The sequence below is a fragment of the Vigna umbellata genome, chromosome 10, assembly GCF_029865625.1.
Source record: "Vigna umbellata cultivar VRB3 chromosome 10, Vumbellata_1.0, whole genome shotgun sequence".
Taxonomy (NCBI): Eukaryota; Viridiplantae; Streptophyta; class Magnoliopsida; order Fabales; family Fabaceae; genus Vigna; species Vigna umbellata.
The window spans coordinates 11,298,197-11,320,079 of record NC_142174.1 but is presented as its reverse complement, the minus strand read 5'-3'; the positions used below and the strand labels follow the sequence as shown (position 1 = coordinate 11,320,079).

General features: G+C 33.6%; 3 protein-coding genes across 4 annotated transcripts; 2 read left to right on the top strand and 1 right to left on the bottom strand.

The window, feature by feature from the left end:
* The first annotated feature begins 4,499 nt into the window (after positions 1-4,499).
* Positions 4,500-9,453, top strand: LOC124830513 (putative LRR receptor-like serine/threonine-protein kinase At1g63430). The gene is made up of 13 exons (XM_047304260.2): positions 4,500-5,147; positions 5,446-5,584; positions 5,729-5,800; positions 5,938-6,081; positions 6,172-6,321; positions 6,897-7,013; positions 7,088-7,152; positions 7,437-7,694; positions 7,790-7,995; positions 8,095-8,230; positions 8,310-8,467; positions 8,639-8,854; positions 8,959-9,453. Exons 1-13 carry the CDS (start codon positions 5,063-5,065, stop codon positions 9,202-9,204), a joined length of 1,992 nt encoding a protein of 663 aa, XP_047160216.2. The 5' UTR covers positions 4,500-5,062; the 3' UTR covers positions 9,205-9,453.
* A 138-nt stretch (positions 9,454-9,591) lies between these two features.
* Positions 9,592-11,320, bottom strand: LOC124830530 (actin-depolymerizing factor 7-like). Of its 2 annotated transcripts, XM_047304286.2 has the most exons (3): positions 11,238-11,320; positions 10,408-10,667; positions 9,592-10,275 (listed from the first exon to the last, which is right to left on the bottom strand). In XM_047304286.2, the coding sequence occupies exons 1-3, from the start codon at positions 11,238-11,240 to the stop codon at positions 10,125-10,127; spliced, it is 414 nt and encodes a 137-aa protein (XP_047160242.1). In that variant the 5' UTR covers positions 11,241-11,320; the 3' UTR covers positions 9,592-10,124. The 2 variants fall into 2 exon arrangements, with proteins under 2 accessions (XP_047160242.1, XP_047160241.1); XM_047304285.2 differs by lacking the exon at positions 11,238-11,320 and having other exon boundaries at positions 10,408-10,676.
* A 2,941-nt stretch (positions 11,321-14,261) lies between these two features.
* On the top strand, positions 14,262-18,677 carry LOC124830512 (putative copper-transporting ATPase HMA5). The gene is made up of 6 exons (XM_047304259.2): positions 14,262-14,600; positions 14,691-16,091; positions 16,209-16,463; positions 16,935-17,057; positions 17,236-17,712; positions 18,086-18,677. Exons 1-6 carry the CDS (start codon positions 14,331-14,333, stop codon positions 18,515-18,517), a joined length of 2,958 nt encoding a protein of 985 aa, XP_047160215.2. The 5' UTR covers positions 14,262-14,330; the 3' UTR covers positions 18,518-18,677.
* The last annotated feature ends 3,206 nt before the right edge of the window (positions 18,678-21,883 follow it).

The window sequence follows — 21,883 nt, the reverse complement described above, 5'->3', positions numbered from 1 at the left end:
AATTTGCAATTTTTCTACAATTTGTTCATTCTTATAATATTTTCTAGAAATTACAGTTATGATATGAGTCAACTTTGTACTGTGTTGGCTTTTATACTCATTCCAACCAAAGAGTATGACTTGATTATTTATACTTTGCGTGAATTGCACACATACTAGAGTTTGGGAAACATGATAATGTAAGTGAGGAAGAACGTGTGCAGATTAAAGAGAGCACGGGAGTTATGAACTCATCATGATAATAATTACCAAGGTAGGACCAATGTCACTCTATTAATATTTTTGCATAAATATTCCACATAACATTTCAATTTCGTGTAATGAAACTATTAATGGGATGATGATGGAACCAGAGCAATTAATTTGATTCATTCCACACCAGATAAGGAAAAAAAGTCACATAGTCAAATAATTATTGTAAAAGTTCATACGACTAAAATGTTCTTAAAAATTCTATTTGCCAGTATTAATTTACAGATATTTTTTAAAAAGAAAATAAAAAATATTAAAATTTTAAATATATTATTGGATATATAAGTAACAATTAATATAAAAATCAAAATTTCAACTTGAACCGACTTCTAATTTAGGTTTGTCCATTTTTTTTCACTCTGAGTCAGTCTCTCTTGATATTTGATTTGGATTGATTTTTCACGAACTTTTATCTAAGTTGGCTTGTCTGGATTAGTCAAAGATGATTTGTCTCAACTATTTGTCTTAGTTAGTCCATTACAACTTTCAGTCTAAGTTTTCTCTTATTAATCTTTGACTTTAAATGATAGTTTAGTCTTTTATCTTAAAATGATATGTCTAAATTTTCAGTAGAAATGACTTGTTTTAACCTTCAATTTAGAATAATTCGTTTGAACCTTTAATCTAAAATAGTATATTTCAATTTTATCTTAAATTAAAAATCTCAATTTTGAGTTCAAGTCAATCTTATTTTTTGACATAAACATAATCATTGTAAAACTACAACCTTGTTGTAATATATTAAAAATAATTTGTTATTTAATGCTAGGTTAAGTTTAACAAGACAATATATAAAATTGATAAATCTAAATGGAATAATTTAGTGAAAAAAAGTTAAAGAGCCAAAAAATACTTAAAAAAATGGTGAGTTGAATTGAATACAAATAATGCATATGAAGTGGATGTCCTTATCTATCAAAATTTGTGGGACAGTTTATATAGGAGCAAGGTAAGGACTCGACATCATGGATCTTTTATAAAAGCATAAACCAAAACCCCACATGCCTTCATGCTTCATCATCCATCATTCTTCATGCTTAATTCACTATCTTTCTTAATATATATAACTTATTTACAGTATTTTTAACCTTAAATTCGATTCATTTGAAAAGTTTTTCTTTTATTATATTAGTTTTTAATATCTCTTTTGTAATTATCCAACTTATTTTATACTTATAAAGTTCAGTTACATCAATTAAATATTTTTTGCTTTGTGTAGTTTTTTTTTTCAAAAGTTGTATTGCATCTAAAAAATGAAATTTCTACTTTAATTAAATTAAATTGTTTCTAAGTAATATATTTAATTATTTTCATTTATTGTTTAGTTCTTTTTCACTAAAAATATCAAATAAACTTACTTTGAACTTTTAATTTTACACAAATTATACAATTTTTTTCTTAATATATGATATTAAAGAATATATATTTTTTATATTGAATAATTGATAATATTATTTTTTTTAATTATTGTTTATAAAGATGTTATTTAACTAATATTTAAAATAAATAGTATGTACTATATAATGAAACACAAATGGATGGAATGGAAATGATTATCAATTTTTACTTTAAATTAAAAAATAATAGAATGCCTGCTGGGAAGGAAACATGATAAAAGTTTACGAGCATCGACTATAAAAATTAGGGTTAATTTATAACATATATAACATCAAATTTTATTTAAAATATTTATAAATTTATAGTATTTAAAACCATAAATAGTATATAATAAAATATATAATTGAATGGAAAACAAAATACGTGTCTCTTTCTACAACCAAACTTTTGAATATATGAATTATCAATTTTACATGTTAATAAGGACTTGGTAATTAAACTTATAATGAAAAAACTATTAATTTACGAACAAATATATTCATAATGTCATAAAAATTTGTGAAGTTAATAATTTATGTTACTAAATAATTTGATTTTTAAACAATAGTATACAATATTTGTTCAGAGATTTTATAATTTAAAAAATGACATATTTTGATTACTTTATTTCAATAACAATTTCACAATCAATACCAATATCAAGAGAAATTTAAAACTAGAAAAGTATATTAAACAAAGGATTTTGTTCCATTTCAACTATTAATATAAGATGCACTTCTAAATTTTAGGGTGACTAGTTAGAAAAAAAAAATCATGCTCCAATAGAATACCTATTTTTTAAAATACAATTTAAATTTAAATAGTAAAAATCCACATGAAAAGTAATTAAAGAGACCTACATACAAATAAGTTTGATTTGCTTAACTTCCACACCAATAGCTTTTTTTTTAGGGTTAAATATGTTTTTAGTCTCTAAACTATTGACCGTTTCTGGTTTTCGTCCCTCTTCCAAAGTAAGATACAATTTAGTCCTCAATCTTTAAAAAACGTTCGTTTTAGTCGAAAAAACGAACGTTTTGAGGACTAAAACGAGGACTAAAAACAAAATTTTGAGGACTAAAACGAACGTTTTTCTAAAGAATGAGGACCAAATTGTACCTTACTTTGGAAGAGGGACGAAAACCGAAACGGCCAATAGTTTAGGGACTAAAAACATATTTAACCCTTTTTTTTATTGTGGGCCAGAAGACCTGATGTCTTGACTTTTAAATTGTTTGTCTATTTATGAAATTTATCTTTTGCAACCAAAAGTCCAAAATCAGAAAATTTTTTAACCGGCCTTCTGCTGAAAAGTTACTTTTTATAATAATTATTGATCTCTAATTAACAATAGCTAATACTTAATTATCTGTAGTTTTTGATAATTTATGATTTCCAATTGACTATATTTTTTTTTTTAATATTTTTTGAAGCACAATTGTGCATTGAAATGATAGCGACGAGGTTTCTTCTTCCTTAAAATATACTCCAACTCTTAGAATGTTTTGCTTGGAAGCATTGGCCAGGTCCTTTCTGGGTTAAAAAATTATCTTCATTTGTCTCTAATCATTTCAGAGTAACCAAAAGGTGGACAAAATCAATTCAAATGAGAAAAAACCTCAACATATTTAATCAATTAAATTTCCACAGTGGGACAATGCTTTTTGGTTTTAGCCATAATACAAAGTTAATTAATCACTAATTATTCAAGTACATCAGACATAAACATGATGACAGTGGAGTAAATATTCAATTAAGTAAAACTAAACTGAATATGTATGATCCATGATGATGATGATGGCAATCTTTATTAGGTATTAGTTCTCTGTTGATATTCAAAAACACAATCAAGAAAAGGAGAAGTGGGGTTTGTTATATTTCAAGGTTAGAATATGTTTGACACAGTTCTCCATGGAAACTGTGGAATTTTGGAGAGTTCTCTGCCTTTTTAAAAAAAGCACTTTTCTTTTGCTAATATTACTTTATATAATCAAATATCAAACCCACCAATAATCATGGTACAGAAGAAAATACATAAATAATTAATTTGGCCCCACCAAGACTATATCAAATGCATTTATCATATCCATTTTCAAAACAATATTAATACTGACACAGTATAAAATTGATAATTATTATAAAATTAGTAAAATCGATATACATAATCAAGGTTGAATTGAAAAAAAGCAGTTCAAGACAAGCAAAAGAAATAAAAAGATAATGAAATTGAAAGAAAAAAAAAAGTTTAGGCTCATCGTGATGATGTTTTACGTTCTGACAACTATTTATAACATTTTAGCTGTAAAAGTCTTGTATTTTATCAATTCCAATTAGAGACAAGTTTGGTAAAGTAATCTGGGTATTTAATATATATCGTAATCTTATGATAACCTTTTTTAACAGATGAAACTTGATGGAAAATAACGTTTCAATGAATAAAATGGAGGATAATTTCCTTGGAGAAAAACTCTTGACGAAAATGAAAAGAAAACCGTGGAATAGGTTGAATATACCCATGTTTGATCGAACACAAGAGGAAGAAAAGCACACTTTCACAGAAAAAAATGTCATTATTAGGAGAAAGAGTAATCCTTTGGAGTTTGAAGATCTCGTAATCCATGATTACTCGTTGTTTAACCTACATATAAGTTGTTGACTAACGTAGAACACTTTTATCCAAAAGGTTGAGCTATCAATTTCTTCTTCACCAACTTCACGAGATAGTTTAATACTGTTATCCTTCAATTCAAGCCCCACCTCTTCATCAATTACCACACCGCGTTGTTGCTAATCATTCTTATTAATTAATTTGATGAAGCAGAGAGCAGAAAGGCAAAACAAGAAGAGTTGTCTTTACAGCATAAATGGCCACTTTGAACACATTTTATTATAAACCTATAAATTTAACACCTTTACATTATTTTTCCCTTTGTCTGTGATGTTTCATCTTTTATTTCTCTTTTCAATTAAGTTTCCTTGACATAAATGAAAAAAAAGGCCATCTTTAACAGATTACGGGTATGTGCCAATCTTAATCAAATTAATTTAATTGTTGGCACTTGCTTGTTTGCTAAACTCTCTTTCAATCCAAGTTTTCATTCTGTTGTTGCTTCAGTTCATTGTCATTGTCACCCTAACAATTTTGCTCACTTTTAGTTTTCTATGTCTCTCATTCTAACCAGCCGCTAGTTGGTTATTCTTTCCACCGGTTGTTGCCAAATCTTGGATTTAGACTCCTCTTTCGTCACTCTCTGGTACCTTTCGTTCTATATTTGCTGCAAGACTAACCTTCTAGTAGCACACTATGCAGAGTTTTGGAACCTTTTGAACTTAGTTGCAAAGTCTTGTTTCTCATGAGTTCTACTCTTTCTTTGAGAGTGCCCTTTGAGTTTTGTTTGATAGAACTCAAGAGCTGAGTGACTAACAAAACAAGATGAAACCTCGCACTTCATTATGGTTTCTCTCTTTGATTTACACACTCTCTTTTGTGGCTTCTGACACTCTGCCCTCTAATGAAGGTATGCGTTTCGTTTGAGAATTCACTTTCTTTTTCAGATCTCACTTATTCACTCAAGTTATGCCATGTTTTTCTGCTTCGACAATCTTGTTGACTGTTTAATTTCTTCTAAGGCTGTATGTTAGGTGTAATTAAGTAGCAAGATTGATAGGTAGGTCTATTTCTTGGTGACCTTGCAAGTTTCGAGATAGTGTGCTTGGTTTTGCTTTTCATGGACGTGGTCCTTTTTTTCTTGGCAAAGCTACCCAAGTTTTTATTACGGTGTTCGTAGCAATGACGTTTCTTTCTTTTCTTGATAGTTTGGGCGCTTAGGAGCTTCAAAGAAGCTGTTTATGAAGACCTATATCAAGTTTTGTCCGATTGGGATACGTTAGAAGCAGAGCCTTGTAACTGGTTTGGGGTCACTTGCACTATGGTGCGAGATCATGTCATCAAGCTGTAAGATATCACTGGTCTTTTCTTGCTGGTGCTCTTTTCTGTTGTTGTCGATGGGGGTGTACTGTTGGTATCTCACATGGGTGATGACGTGAACTTCTAAGGTAGCACATTCCTAGCACTAAAGATTGAGATTCTTCTTTGCAGAAACATATCAGGATCATCATTAAAGGGGTTTCTTGCACCAGAGTTGGGGCAACTCACCCACTTGCAAGAACTGTATGTTCACCCTTTCTCCTAGCCGTACTTCATCCTGAAAAGTGAAAACCTGTGGCTTGGTCATATTGTGATTATTACTTGGCTTGGTTCTGGTATATCATGGCTGAAGCTGATTTCTGGTTCTTTTGTTTATGCAGAATTTTGCACGGAAACAATCTCATTGGAACAATACCTAGAGAATTGGGCGAGTTGAAATATCTCAGGGTGCTTGATCTAGGAATGAATCAGTTAACAGGGCCAATTCCTCCGGAGTTTGGAAATCTAACTCAAGTTGTGAAAATGTAAAAGAAATTCAGTATAAACTTCCTGAATAGAAAAAAATAAAAATTATTGACTCTCCTACTTATTCAAATTTGTTTGCATTCTTGTAGAAACTTGCAGTCCAACGGGTTGACTGGTAGGCTACCCCCAGAGCTTGGAAACTTGAGATTCCTTCAAGAACTTCAGCTGGATAGGAATAGACTTCAAGGACCTATTCCTGCTGGCGATAGCTCAAATTTTGCTTCAAATATGCATGGAATGTGAGTGTAATTTTACAATCGAGTTATTATAGTTTGGTGAGGGATTCAGTATTCTTATTCACGTAGTTCCTTCCTAACCTGGTTGATAAAGCACTTCCTTTTCATAGTACGGATGTAGACTATAGGAGTGTAGCGCACCTTTATATATGTTGTACGTAGCCAAAATTGAACGAGCTACTGTTTCACGTTTGAATGTTACTTCTTTCATCACTCGTGTCATGACTAATGCAGATGAGAAATTTTATTCCTTTTTTTTTTATATATATTATCATGCATTAGATTTATCTTGAAGATTGTTGTTGTGAAGAAGATATTATGGATACATTCAAAATGGAATGGGATAATCTATTATTGGCAATGAATGACTAGTGTCAAGTTTTCAACTTGTTCGGGAGCCGTTAAAAAGAATTTGATTAGGGAGAGTTAAACGTCCTTTGGGTTATGAAACAGCTTATATCTGTTGTGGCTGAAAAACATGTAGTCGGATTCAACATTAAGTGTAAAAGATCAAGTTATACCGGTCAAAATTTGAATTTTTTTACTCTGCCTCTAATAAATTTGTCTGTCTTCTTCAGGTATGTGTCCAAGGAGAACGTAACTGGCTTCTGTCGTTCGTCTCAGTTGAAAGTAGCAGACTTCTCATATAATTTTTTAGTTGGTAGCATACCCAAATGCTTGCAGTATCTTCCGAGGTACTTTTTGATACTCTGGTCATGTACATTCTACTCCTCCACTATATTTAGCAATCATATACTATGTCTGGCAGATTAAGCTTTCAAGGGAATTGCATCCAGAGCCAGGATATAAAGCAGCGACCTCCTATACAGTGTGGTATGTATTGACATTACCTTTCAAGAACTCAGGTTGAAGGCATGAATTAAATGTCTCTTCATATTTGAATTATGCGAAAGAAATGAAAGGAGCTGAGTCTTGACTTAATTGTGAAGTGGCTTTCATGGATATTCCCTTTGTATTCCTCTTTTTAAAACCCAAGCAGGTGTTGAGAATAGATCTATGTATTCTTTATAGATAAGAATTTTGTCAAATCCAATATACACTGAACAACACTTGCTCCTTCCAATCTTATGTTCTAACACTGAAATTTTATTTCATAGCGGGTGCTTCTCCTGCCAGTGCCAAGAGTCAGCCAGTGGTGAATCCAAGTCACCTACCTACTGAATATGTGTCCAAGCATCACGGAGCGTCAAAACCTGTTTGGCTTTTGGCTCTAGAAATAGTAACTGGGACTATGGTGGGCTCTCTCTTTCTGGTTGCTGTTCTTGCTGCTTTTCAGAGATGTAACAAAAAATCATCTATCATTATTCCTTGGAAAAAGTCTGGAAGCCAGAAAGATCAGACGGCAGTATATATAGGTATGTAAATTCTCTTTTTCTGATTTCTTAACATTCTATTTACAGTTAATAGCTCTAGAGCTGTTTTCAACATAATGAGTTCTATTAAAGTGCAGACCCTGAGATGTTGAAGGATGTGAGAAGGTATAGCAGACAAGAGCTTGAAGTGGCCTGTGAAGACTTCAGCAACATAATTGGGTCCTCTCCAGACAGTGTGGTTTACAAGGGAACAATGAAAGGTGGACCTGAGATTGCTGTGATTTCCCTCTGCATCCGGGAGGAGCATTGGACAGGATATCTTGAACTCTATTTTCAGAGAGAGGTAAATGGAAATTTTCCTATGGCAACAGCCTGCAAGAATTTGCGGACAGATAGTTGTCCCAATCTTTTAATATTTACTTATGCTCTTAATGCCATTCAGGTGGCAGACTTGGCAAGGTTAAATCATGAGAATATAGGAAAACTACTTGGTTACTGTAGAGAAGACACTCCATTTACAAGGATGTTGGTTTTTGATTATGCTTCAAATGGGACACTTCATGATCACCTTCATTGTTGTAAGTCAAATTTCTCAGGTGGCGTACATGTAACATGTCTTAAGCGTTTCATTCCTTCAACATGTAATTGTGACTGCAGATGAAGAAGGATGTCAATTCTCGTGGACACGGCGTATGAAGATTGCCATAGGCATTGCGCGTGGACTCAAGTATTTGCATACCGAAGTGGAGCCTCCATTTACTATCTCAGAGCTGAATTCTAGTGCTGTATACCTTACAGAAGAATTTTCCCCTAAGGTGCGGTCACTAGATAGTTCAAATCTTCAAACTTACCAAATACAGTTGTGTTCATATCTTCTTGCTGTCAAGAATGAGCAGAAATAAAGTAACTTTCACCTATGTTTATATAGTATAATGTGTTGGAGATCCAAAAGCTTGCTTATTCATTGTCATGAACCTGAATTGCAGCTGGTCGATTTTGAAAGTTGGAAAACAATTCTTGAAAGATCAGAAAAGAATTCTGGTTCCATTGGCAGCCAAGGTGCTATCTGTGTTCTTCCAAACTCCCTTGAAGCACGCCATCTTGATACCAAAGGAAACATATTCGCTTTTGGGGTACTTCTACTGGAGTTAATTAGCGGAAGACCTCCGTACTGTAAGGACAAAGGATACTTGGTTGACTGGGTAAGGAACTTCCGGAAATTTGATGTTTAAAAAGCCTTACACAAACCTGGAAGAATGTGTATTTTGTCTAAGCCGCATTTTTTATATGTATATTTGTGCTGCAGGCCAAGGACTACCTCGAAAGGCCAGACGAAATGTCAAGCGTGTTGGATCCTGAACTGAAGCATTTTAGACATGAAGACCTCAAAGTGATATGCGAGGTAATAACTCTCTGTATCAACCCTGATAAAACTGAGCATCCATCTATGAGAGAATTATGTAGCATGCTGGAGAACAGAATTGATACATCAGTAAGCGTGGAGCTTAAGTCGTCATCTTTGGCCTGGGCCGAACTTGCACTTTTATCTTAATATACAGTCAAAACTAAATTAACAGATTCACACTAAAGCAGCGAGACACACACTAGTAATACTTTTTTCTGACTACTCTCTTCCTTTTCTCTTACTCTTATATTTCATTTCTATTGTAAATGATTGCTCATAAAGGGTATGTGTTCTGGCTTTAAGCACGAGAAGGTCTCGTTGTATAGAAATTGTTAAATAGAACAAGATTGTATTCCACTGGTGTTTCCTTTGTGTATTATACCGAGCATTGTGTCATTTGTCTTGGACTCTTCACGCACGTATTTTTCAGGGATTTTTATGACGTATGTTATAGCTTTGTAAGGGCCTCGTTTTACAAAGGTCAAAGCAATGTTTGAGTAATCATGGAAATCTTATTCTGTACTATTATTTGTTGGGCTTGTTTTAGATGAAACGAAAGAAACATTTCAATTGTCATGTCAGTGCCAGTGCCATGCACTCTCCCGTTTGTTTATTTCTTGTAGTTGCATCCTTTTAGAGTTTGTTAACAATATAAATGTTGTAACTTAAAGAAAAAAGCATGTAAATAATGTACGGCGACAGTTATCTACTTCAAACACGAAAAGTAAAAAAAAAATAGAGGTATATAATAAATACTTTTACATAAATTCATCTTCCAAGTGGTTTGGTTGGCAACATGTCAGACCAGCAACCTATAATAAATGCTACTTAGTCTTGATCCAGCCATCCACATTGTCTCTTGAAACTAATCAAGATCAATGGAACACTGAAGAATGTTTGGAAGAAAGATACATTATAATAGTACATGCCATTTTGGATTTGTCGTTGTTGATTGAATCCAGGCTAAAATAAACAATAACAGTATGGCCCCCGATGTCGTCAAATAGTTAGGAAAAAATAGTAAACTTTGAACTGTGAAGGAGAGCTGAGGCAGCAAAAGGGGGGACTTAGAGGGCTCGCGCTTTTACAATGTCCAAGCTCATCTCACTTGGATCAGTTGCTTGCAGTTCCACTTGAATGCCGTCTAGTTCCCTCTTGAATCTATCCTTGGAACTTGCATACACCATCTTCATCCTCACCTTTGAAGTGTCTGGTGACCTACACAAACAGTATTAAACAGTTTGTTCAACGATGTGTATTTGTCTTCAGATGTCTGTATTAAACAGTATTAAAAAGTGGTTTTGATTGTTATTAACCAATAAGTGAAGTACAGCTTATAAACTATAGTACCATGCAACAAAGAAGATCTTGCTTTTCTGGCAATTCTCATCAGTTGTGAAATCAAAATCATACACGGCATAGCGACACTCATCAGCTGGCAAACTGGCCTGAAAATCCTGGTATGTTTCTGTCGATCCCCCTATTTTGTCAACCACAACTGATTGTGCCTCAATTTTGAACGTAATGTATCGGTAGATCCGCCTTGCTTTAAGCTCCTGAAACTTCAATTTGCAGTCATCATGCACGGCCATTCCGGACGCTGCATTTGCCTGCTCCATAATTTTGTCATAAAAATGTCTTCGATCATTTAAGAATTCTAGAATTCTATATGTTCATTCTTTATCACACATCACAACACGCGATGTTAACTGATTTTTCCATGTAATTACAGATTTTCAGCCGGTTTAGTTGGGGTAAGAATTTAGAATTTGCATGTTTTTGATTCCCAATTTGTGTTCCAAAATCTAAGAGGATGTAAAAACACCACTTAACTTTCATAGACTGAAACGAAAGTTCATTTTTGTATCAGCAGCATCTTTTGACTGTAGTTAATTTTGTAAGGGGCATGCATGCATGCATGCACATGATGAGATACTTTCCATTCTCCTAGACATTGTCCATCTCATCAACTCTCAAGTTTCATTCTTCCAATTATATGAAATGCGAAATATTTATTCAGTTGTGATATACAATGAAAAAACATACGAATATGAATTGGTGATATTGACATTGAAAGATCCGAATGAGGGTAAGAAGAACCCTATTGACAAAGCAGAAACAAGTATTATATAAAAACTAACAGGTTGAAAGATAAAGAAGAGAAATGGATAATAAAATACCATTTTGCCAGCAATGAGTAAGAAGCGCCCTTTGAAAAGTACAGGAAAAGAAAGGGATGGGAGCAATAGAGAATGGAAATGGGAGCAACAGACTCAATGAAAATTATGGATAGAAATAACAGATAAAGATCCTTTTTTTAGGAGCCACGAGAGGTTCAACTTTCACAAGACTAAGATTGCGGTTAGGGAATTCAAAGTTGGATGGGTTCGTTTTGATCTGTTTTACTTCCTTTCTCAAGCCTATATAATGCACCAACCTTGATTTTAATTAGATCTTCCAAATTAGGAGTGCCCTTAATTATAGAAATCATGTCCCAGATAACCAGTAACTATGCAATTAAATTTCGGGATAAATACTTTTTAAGCACTTCTTTTCCATTTTAGAGAATATGTGTAATTTTGTTTCCAAAAAAATTCAGATTCGTTAGGATACCAGAAGACTCTAATATGTTTGGTTTATAAAATTCAAATTTAACATATTACGTTTGATCTTTTTTTTAGATTTGAGTTGTTTTTTTAAAGTTTGATATGTATTCAATTAATTTATTAATTTATCGGTATGTGTGAATTGTTGTAAATGTTTCTATATATGTGTATTCACTCTCCATGAGCTAGTAAAAATAATTGCATGTATGTTGACTATGTTAACAAAAAATAATTAAATTATAATTATAAAAAAATATAAATAGTTTTGATAATATGATTCTAATCATTTTTATTTATTTTATAGATGATTTTTATTTATTTAATTTTAAAAAAATATTACATACAAAAATTTACTTCAAGAATAAAATTGAAAGAAAATTTAAAGGGAAGAATACTCTTTATATAATAGTATAAATGAAAAAAATAAACTTCTATGGGTGTTACTCCCTCCACCACCACATTTTCTCTCTCCACCTCCCCAATTCTATTACATATTTTTTGAATTACAAAACTAACCTTTTATAATTACAAAAATAACCTTTTTACTTTTTAATTCTAATTATTTATTTTAACCCTAAAATCTATCTTTCTACCCCTTCTCACTCACCTCCCAACCTTCTCAGATTCTCACTCAAACTCCATCACATCCGTTTTTCATCTTCCATTTTTCCTCCATAGGCCTGATATGCCTCCTCCTCAAAACTACATTATTAAAATACATTAAAATATATTCAAAAATAATATATCAAAAAATATAAATTATATTATTTAAATATCTTCAAAATTAATATAGAAAAACTGTAAAATATAAATTGTATAATCTTTAAACGGATGTCAACATCCGTTTAAGGGGAAAACGGATGTCGACATCCGTTTAAGGGAAAACGGATGTGACATCCGTTTAAGGGAAAACGGATGTCGACATCCGTTTTCCCTTAAACGAATGTTGACATCCGTCGACGGATGCTCACATCCGTTTAACGATTACGGTTTATATTTTAGGGTTTTATTACGCACCTTAACGCCTCTGAACCTCTCACGCCTCTGAACCAGCACCTTGAAGCACCACCCCACTCACGGCTGAAGATGAATTGCTTTCTCCACTTTCAATCTTACTAAACACAAAGTCCACCACATTCTCACGTCACAATTCTATAAAAGAGAAGAAGAAGTGAAACATGAGAGACAACCAACGATAGTGGAACGTAAGAGTGAACCTGAGAAAAATAATAAAGAGAAAGAGGGAAGAATGATAAAGAGAAGGAATGTTCACGTGAGATTTTAAATAATATTAACCCTAAAATTTTAATAAGGGTAAAATAAGAATGAAAAAATAAATAAAAAAGCTAAAAGGGGAATGAGGTGGTGGAGGAAGCAAGTTGTGGTGGTGGAGGGAGTAACACCCAACTTCTATTGGTTATTCTTGAGCACGCATATACTGTATTCATTTTAAGTGGGGTGGGCTTGGCAATTTGGAATTGAGCATCAAAGATTTGGACCGTCTGTCATCAATGATCCACATTTCTCAGAGAGTTGGTCCCTTCTACAAATAAAAAATCTAAGATGACAAGGCCCATATACAATGAATTGGATTGTGGATCACGGCTGACTGGATCTTGTGATTTTATAAGCCTATTATTGAATGGCCTTCATTTTGGAGTCCAAGTCAAATTCGGCTGGCCGGCCTCTAAACGTAACCCATGACGTCGCGGCCCAATAAAGAAATGCCATTAACCAATTAAATAAAATATATAACAGATAATGACATTAATGTAATCAATGGTAGGTAGTGCATTGCCAACTTCATGCATGACGTTTCCCGAAGTGTCATTTTCTAACTCAATATGGTATAAAATATTTGAAAAGCAAAGAAAAGAACATATTCCATAAAATCTACATCACTTTTTAAAAAAGAACCTAAAAAAGTTTGTAAGAGAGAAGAATACAAAAAACGCATAGTTTAGGGTTATTTTTATTATTAATATTGATATTATTATTATTTGTACTATTAATATTGAAATTATTATTTGTACTTTATATTGACCTATTACATTAACTTAAGAAACCAATATGAAAATAAAATTATTTATTTATTGTTAATTTTTTATAAAAAATAAATACATGTAATTAAGTATTTAACTTTTTCATATTACCAAACACTCTATTTAAATATTATATTTATAACTATATAATTATAACACTTAAATATAACCATTTAAAGAAATTATTTATTTTAATATAATAATAATCATATTAATTTTCTTAATACAAATTTTAAAAATAAAAAAAAAATCGATTAAGACTGGTTCTAATTAAAACTGGCCATACAAAACTATTCTATTCGACTTCCCTTATTTAACCCGTATCTAGTGGGCTTCTTCGTGAAAAACCCTAATTCTGGGCCTTGAAGTGGTTATTAGTTACACGGACCCAACTCCCCGAACCCAAAGTTGCGTTAAGCCCACGTAAAATGGTCCACCGACTAAAAAATAGAAAAAAAGGACCCACCAAACAAGCCGTGTCAGTTTAAAGTCAAAAGCGTATGGATGGAGACTACATTAGCAAAAACACGGTTGACACTATAAAAGCGAGCCTGGTATTGGTATGTGTTCAAATTTACGAACCTGAGTGGTGTTGCTTGGTAGGCACTACTTTTCGAAAAAAGCAATGGCGAAGTTGTTAGCGTTAAGTTGCTGGCGAAACCTCTCACCGCGACCTCATTACCCCTCCATGCCTAAATATCCAAAGGGACAGCCCGCCACCACCGTTGAAGAGCTCTCAGACTCCACCGCTCTTTTCTCCGTCGTCGGAATGACTTGTGCTGCCTGCGCCGGATCCGTCGAGAAGGCCGTCAAACGCCTCCCCGGGATCCGCGAGGCCATCGTCGACGTCCTCAACAACCGCGCCCACGTCGTCTTCTACCCCTCTTTCGTTAACGTGAGTCAAACAACTCCACAACAGAGTCACTCTCTCTCTCTCCATTTCTTTCTTCTCGTTCACTCTTCTAACTTTTTTTTGTTCTTTCAGGAAGAGACCATTCGCGAGGCCATCGAAGACGCGGGTTTCGAAGCGCTATTACTCACAGACGGCACTGACGACAAATCTGTTAAAGTATGCCGCATCCAAATCAAAGGCATGACCTGCACATCCTGTTCCTCCACGCTAGAATCCGTTTTACGAGGCCTTCACGGTGTCCTCGAAGCCCACGTGGGCCTGGCAACTGAAGAGGCCCAAGTCCATTACAACCCAAATCTCCTCCTCAATCCAAACGACGTTTTACAAGCCATAGAAGATTCCGGATTCGAAGCAGTTCTCATTAGTTCAAGCGAAGACTTCACCAAGATAGACCTCCGCGTGGAAGGCGCGGTAACCGACGGCGCTTCTATGACGCCAATACTAGATTCTCTGCGGACACTCCCAGGAGTCCTTGTGGTGGACTTAACAGAGGAATTCAGCAAAATATCGGTTTCTTACAAACCGGACATCACGGGACCCAGAGATTTGATCAACGTGATTGAGCAAACAGGCAATGGGAATTTCAAGGCGACGATATATCCTACGGAACAAGGACAAAGAAATTCTCACAGACGCGAGGAGACAAGGCAGTATTATAAATCTTTCTTATGGAGCTTGGTGTTTACTATTCCCGTGTTTCTAACCTCCATGGTGTTTATGTATGTCCCTGGAATTAAGGACGCACTTGATGCAAAAGTTGTGAACATGCTTACCGTGGGGGAGGTTGCTCGGTGGGTGCTGTCCACGCCGGTTCAGTTCGTACTCGGCTGGCGGTTTTACTACGGTTCTTATAAATCGTTACGCCGTGGCTCTGCGAACATGGATGTTCTCATTGCGTTGGGGACAAACGCTGCGTATTTTTACTCTGTTTACTCTGTTTTGAGAGCTGCTACTTCTCCGCATTTTGAGGGGAATGATTTCTTCGAAACGAGCGCGATGCTTATTTCGTTCATTCTGCTTGGGAAGTATCTCGAGATTTTGGCGAAGGGGAAGACGTCTGATGCGATTGCCAAGCTCATGAACTTGACACCCGACGCGGCGGTTCTACTGACTTTGGACGCTGATGGGAATGTTGTTGGAGAGGAGGAGATTGATAGCAGGTTGGTTCAGAAGAATGATGTGATTAAGATTGTTCCTGGGGCGAAAGTGGCTTCCGATGGGGTTGTTGTGTGGGGGCAGAGTCACGTGAATGAGAGCATGATCACGGGGGAAGCGCGTCCCGTGGCGAAGAGGAAAGGGGACACTGTTATTGGAGGGACTGTGAATGAGAATGGAGTTTTGCATGTTAAGGCGACGAGGGTAGGATCGGAGAGTGCTCTTTCTCAGATTGTTCGCCTTGTGGAGTCGGCGCAGATGGCCAAAGCACCTGTGCAGAAGTTTGCTGATCGCATTTCCAAATACTTTGTGCCTCTGGTAATTATTAATTGTTTGATGTGATGAAAATGAAGGACTTTGTTTGTTTTTATTGAATTATTGTTTGTGCTCGCGGAGGATGAGATCCTAAAGGGATGGATGGATGTTCCTATGCAGGTGATTGTGATCTCTTTCACGACTTGGCTTGCCTGGTTTTTGGCGGGAAGATATCATGCTTATCCAAAGTCTTGGATACCGTCTTCAATGGACAGCTTTGAGCTTGCTTTGCAGTTTGGAATATCTGTCATGGTCATAGCCTGCCCTTGTGCTTTGGGTTTAGCCACGCCAACTGCGGTTATGGTTGGGACTGGAGTTGGTGCATCCCAGGGTGTGCTCATCAAAGGAGGGCAGGCATTAGAGAGTGCACATAAGGTCAGCATTTCGGATTTGATTAGTCCCTTTAGTTCTGGATTTACTTTGTCTATGTCGATCGGTTAAAATTGAAGTTAATAAAGTTGCTAGAAGAAAGTAAACATAGGAAAAACCATTAATATCAAGTGGTTTTTGATAGCCATTCCTGCCACCTAATCCAACATCAAATATGTTTTAGCCTTCTAGGAGGGAGTATCAACTAATGTGTTCACTTCATTTCATTTCTCAGTTCTTAAGATGAAGTATGAAGTACTGTTTTTGTTAACGTTATGCATGGTGAAGATAAATAGGTTTTTTGGATATCAGTATCAAGTATCAATCTGATTTTTCTTTCATTCATATCTCTCTACACTTTTTTAAAAGTTAAAATGGACAAGCTGGTCATTGGTTGTATGTTGTGCCATCTGTTAAAGCTTTCATGATTTTATCTGTAATTACTTACACGTGAATATATTTATGACTGTCTTCTAGGTGAACTGCATTGTTTTCGATAAGACGGGTACTCTCACTGTCGGGAAACCTGTTATAGTGAGAACAGAATTGTTGACAAAAATGGTGCTCCGGGAATTCTATGAACTTGTGGCTGCAACTGAGGTAATCCTCTCCCCCTATCTACTTCTCGAATGCTTAGCCTAGTGAATAGTTATAGTAAATAAGAGTTTGCTTTCTGATTATGATAGCTTCTTTGTTTGTAAGCGCTTTTAAAATTCATGGATTATAGATGCATATACATGTCATAAAAATTGCCCTTAATTTAACTTACCTATCTCAGGTGAATAGTGAGCATCCATTGGCCAAGGCCGTTGTTGAGTATGCCAAAAAATTTCGAGATGAAGAGAATCCTTCCTGGCCAGAAGCACGAGATTTTGTTTCCATTACAGGACATGGAGTAAAGGCCACTGTTCAAAACAAAGAAATAATGGTCGGTAATAAAAGCCTGTTGGCTGACCATAACATTGCAATTCCCGTTGAAGCTGAAAATATGCTTGCTCAAGCCGAAAAGATGGCTCAAACAGGAATATTGGTATCTATAAGTGGGAAAGTGGCAGGAGTTTTAGCAGTATCCGATCCACTGAAACCAGGTGCTCAAGAAGTTATTTCCATCCTAAAATCAATGAAAATCAAGAGCATTATGGTGACTGGGGACAACTTCGGAACAGCTAGTTCTATTGCGAGGGAAGTAGGAATTGAGAATGTTATAGCGGAGGCTAAACCGGATCAAAAAGCAGAGAAAGTGAAAGACTTGCAGGTACGAATGCATGGTATTACATATTTTCATCTTAATTTTAAGAAGTTAGTTATTCATCAATGAGATGATAGTTCTGAGCCTTGAGATTGAAAATAATACCACCTTATTTCAAACCATAACTAGATAACTATTTCTTCTTTCATGGAAGGTAACTGAGAAATACTCGTATCTGCTTTGCTAATGTTCAGTAGTCGGTACTAGTGTAATTTTGTCTTTTGGACATTACTTTTCAAACTCCCTGACTTGATTACTGGTTTTTATACCATAAACTTCAATGCTTGTACCTGAATCCCACTTTCAAAGTTGTTTGTACTGCTTCAGAGGAATGTATTTGCTGTTGCAACATACTGAGTGACTTGTTTTTCTCTTTCAGGCTTCTGGTTACACCGTGGCTATGGTGGGGGATGGTATCAATGATTCGCCTGCACTTGTGGCAGCAGATGTGGGAATGGCAATTGGTGCCGGTACAGACATTGCTATTGAGGCTGCTGATATTGTCCTCATGAAGAGCAACTTGGAAGATGTCATAACTGCTATTGACCTTTCAAGAAAAACATTTACCCGTATAAGGCTGAATTACGTTTGGGCTTTGGGTTATAACTTACTTGGAATCCCAATTGCTGCTGGAGTTCTTTTCCCTTCAACAAGGTTCAGATTGCCACCCTGGATTGCTGGGGCTGCTATGGCTGCTTCCTCTGTCAGTGTTGTTTGCTGTTCTCTGTTGTTGAAATATTACAGGAGACCCAAGAAGCTAGAGAACCTTGAAATACGAGGCATAAGCATCGAGTCATCCAGTGATATATGATCACGATTCCTGGTTTTTCTTTAGCCATTTTTGTACGTATGTAAATGTTGTGTTGTGATCATTTTAGTTTAGTGTACAGGTGTGAGAAAGGGTTTTCGGTCATGTAAAAAACCTTAGGTTAAACTCTGTCATATCTAAAATTTACAAATTACTTCTGCCATTTCAATTTGTCTTTCATTTAAGATTTTCTCACATTAAAAGTAATACTAAATTAATTACTGGGTTGCAAAAATTGACCAAAATATTCTTACACTCTTAGGGGTTATCTCTGTTATGCATTTAAATTAACAACTATTATATTTTCTTACAAACGTATTTAATAGTGCCTTATTTTAAACATTCATACCTTATACAATAAATATAAATAATGATACATTATTTTTAATTACTCACTCAATATTTAAAAATTTTCTTTATTTTTTTTATCACATTATAGTATCTATAAGAATTTATATTTTCTTTTTCTTTTTCTTGGTGTCATTATTTTTTGAATAGTTATTCTAGTCAAGATAATAGAAAAGAATCCAGCAAGTATATGTTACCCGAGTATTTTTTTTATCTTTAAATTATTATAAAAATATTTTTTATTTCAAATTAAATTATAAATTATTTCGTTTATTAACTTTATAAAAAAAATCTAACAATATAATTTTATTTGACATTTAATAAAAACTCCACACATAAATATAATTTTTTATAATAATTTTAAAACAAAAAATATATTTAACATAGTTAATTATTAGTATGTTTTTTAAATAAAAGATAATTAAGTTTTTTATTTAATTATGAATAAATTATTCTTCTATCTAATTAGTTTACTTTACAATAAAATGATACCTTGAATTGGGATTTTACAAAGAAACAAGTCTCAAAGAACTATCAAAGGACTATTTTGACCACTAAGCAACAAGTTGCAGTGTTTATTTGGTGGATAGAGAGGCATCGACTTTTGGTCATTCCGGGTGTCTATGATTATGATATGATAACACTTTTTGACAGTTTATTATTTTTAAGAAAATGGTCCTTTTTCTGTAAAAAGTGTTTTCCTTTAAAAATTATATTTTCTCTAGGACATTATTACAACAGCTTGATTAAATTTTCGATTTTTTTTTCACAATTTCTTCATGTATTCATTCAATATTTAGATAATACTCTGACCTTCACGTAGTTTTCACTTTCAAACTATTTTCTAGGATATTAGTAATATTAGGAAATTTGTTTTGATTATTATATATATTTATGTAATTGATACATTTTGGCGTATCAAGTTTAGTAAAAAAGAAATTCTCTTTCAAAAAAAAGATATACTTTTAATATAATTTTAATAATTTTTATTTTTAATTTAAAATAAAAAAATAAAAAAAATCAGAAATATTTACATAATTATAATCCACATTTTTATTTATGTACTTTGTTTCTTTTTCATCCTCACCCTTTCTTTTTCTGACACCCGTAACAACAAAATAATTTATGATGTTGTATTAATTTTTTATTAAGACTCTCTTATATGTTTTTCTTCTAGTTATTATTAAATTTAGTTTTTAAATTTTAGAAGTAATAGTTTATCTAAAAAAAATTGATATTTTAATTATTATGGGGTTCCTTGTTACTTCCTTCGATTACTTAATTTTTAAATAACGAAATAATTAATTTAAGTTGAAAAAACAAACTTTATAATACATTATATATTTATACGTTTATACTCATGCTTGAATCTCTTTACCAGATTATAAACTTGATTAAAAATCATACCGTTTCATTAGTTTTAGTCAAAGAACCAAATTTATATAATTACAAAAAGCAGTTAAATTAAATTCAAAAAAATTAATCTTAATTATGTCTTAAAACTCTTTATACCAATAAAAGTTACTGATATTAATATATACTGTAGTAAACGGATAAAAACACGTGAAATAAAAGAGGGAAAGTTTGAAAAATGGGAAGAATAATTATTGAACAGGAATTTTTAGTGTACGTTACTCGTCAAATTTTTAATGTACATATATAATGTCATGTTTAAGATTTTCAATTATAGGTTGGATTACATAAAAAAGAAAACGTTTTATGGCTGTTGAAAGAAAAAAATTTGAATGACAAAATTAGTTTTCTTAGTGTTCAAAATATTTAATGTGTGGATGAGAGATGTGTGGATGAGAGAGATGATGTAAAGTTGAGCCAACTTAGTTATTGACATCTTCAAATTCACAACAAGAAAATGAGCACTTTTAGTTAACCTGTCAACTATTACTCAAATTGCATCATGATGCCTGACCGTTCGAGGTAAATGGGTAATAAAGTCCATAACAATGCTATGTCATTTTCACTCAGGAATATTCAATTGTCGTAGTAGACCGTCTGGTCTTTGATGTTCAACCTTAGCTTTTTCACAAGTTAAACAAGAAGATATAAACCGAGCCACATCAGTCTTCATACCCGGCCACCAAAATGATTTCTTGAGATCTTATACATCTTAGTCATGTCTGGATGCATGCTAAAACAACTTTGGTGTCCTTCCTCAAGAATTAATCTTTTCAGCTCTCCCTCATTAGGAACACAAGTCCTACCCCTTAACCGTAAGAGACCGTCTGTCCCAGTATTAAAATTTTTTCCTTATTTTGAACCGATCAACCCAAAGATCCTTTGAAACTCCACATCATCCGACTGTTTCTCTTTGATTCGGTCAAACAAGTCACTTGATAACTTGAGAGTACAACACCATCAAAACCGATCGGTTTACTTTACTGTTCACACCTAGCTTCCACTTTCTAAATTTCTCAATTCCCATCCTTCCACCTGGCTTCCACTTCATCTTCAAAATTTAAGGGTTCTGACATGTAGTTCCTTCGAAATAATTCAACAAAACATAATTAAATCTCATTTATTTATAATAGATTTTGAAATAGCTATATAAGTTGCCCAAACGTTCATGAATATTTGTAATAATTTTTTCTGTTTTTCTTATAATACCAATAAATAAATTAATCAAATAATACAATAATAATAATATAGTTGCTTTCATTTGTCAATACACCTACCCCTGAAAGGATATCTTAAAGTTGAATATGCTTAAAGAATAAGATGTCAAACTTCGCATTCTTCTACACTTAATTTTGAATGTTTCAGCAACTAGCAATTTTGAAACCCTAAAATAAAAAATTGGTTAAAATGATGTCATTTTTAATAGTAATAATCAACTAATAAGTTGGACATAACAGATATGATAAAATAAACAAAGTCAATATATCTCTCATAATCAAATATTTCAACTTGTTACTTAGTGGCCATGATGGTACGGGACTCAAACCAAATAAGTTTTTTAATTTCTTACCATGTATGTTAAAAAAAAGTAATATATATACTTGTATT

Bases quoted from the DNA above. Each gene is read 5' to 3' on its own strand.
- LOC124830513 (XM_047304260.2), top strand. From the start codon at position 5,063: ATGAAACCTCGCACTTCATTATGGTTTCTCTCTTTGATTTACACACTC. The intron at 7,153-7,436 runs GTATGTATTGAC...TTTATTTCATAG, and splicing joins GCGACCTCCTATACAGTGTG to CGGGTGCTTCTCCTGCCAGT. The intron at 8,468-8,638 runs GTGCGGTCACTA...CCTGAATTGCAG, and splicing joins CAGAAGAATTTTCCCCTAAG to CTGGTCGATTTTGAAAGTTG.
- LOC124830530 (XM_047304285.2), bottom strand. From the start codon at position 10,676: ATGGAGCAGGCAAATGCAGCGTCCGGAATGGCCGTGCATGATGACTGC. The intron at 10,276-10,407 runs GTACTATAGTTT...CTGTTTGTGTAG, and splicing joins AAGATCTTCTTTGTTGCATG to GTCACCAGACACTTCAAAGG.
- LOC124830512 (XM_047304259.2), top strand. From the start codon at position 14,331: ATGGCGAAGTTGTTAGCGTTAAGTTGCTGGCGAAACCTCTCACCGCGA. The intron at 16,464-16,934 runs GTCAGCATTTCG...ACTGTCTTCTAG, and splicing joins CATTAGAGAGTGCACATAAG to GTGAACTGCATTGTTTTCGA. The intron at 17,058-17,235 runs GTAATCCTCTCC...TACCTATCTCAG, and splicing joins AACTTGTGGCTGCAACTGAG to GTGAATAGTGAGCATCCATT.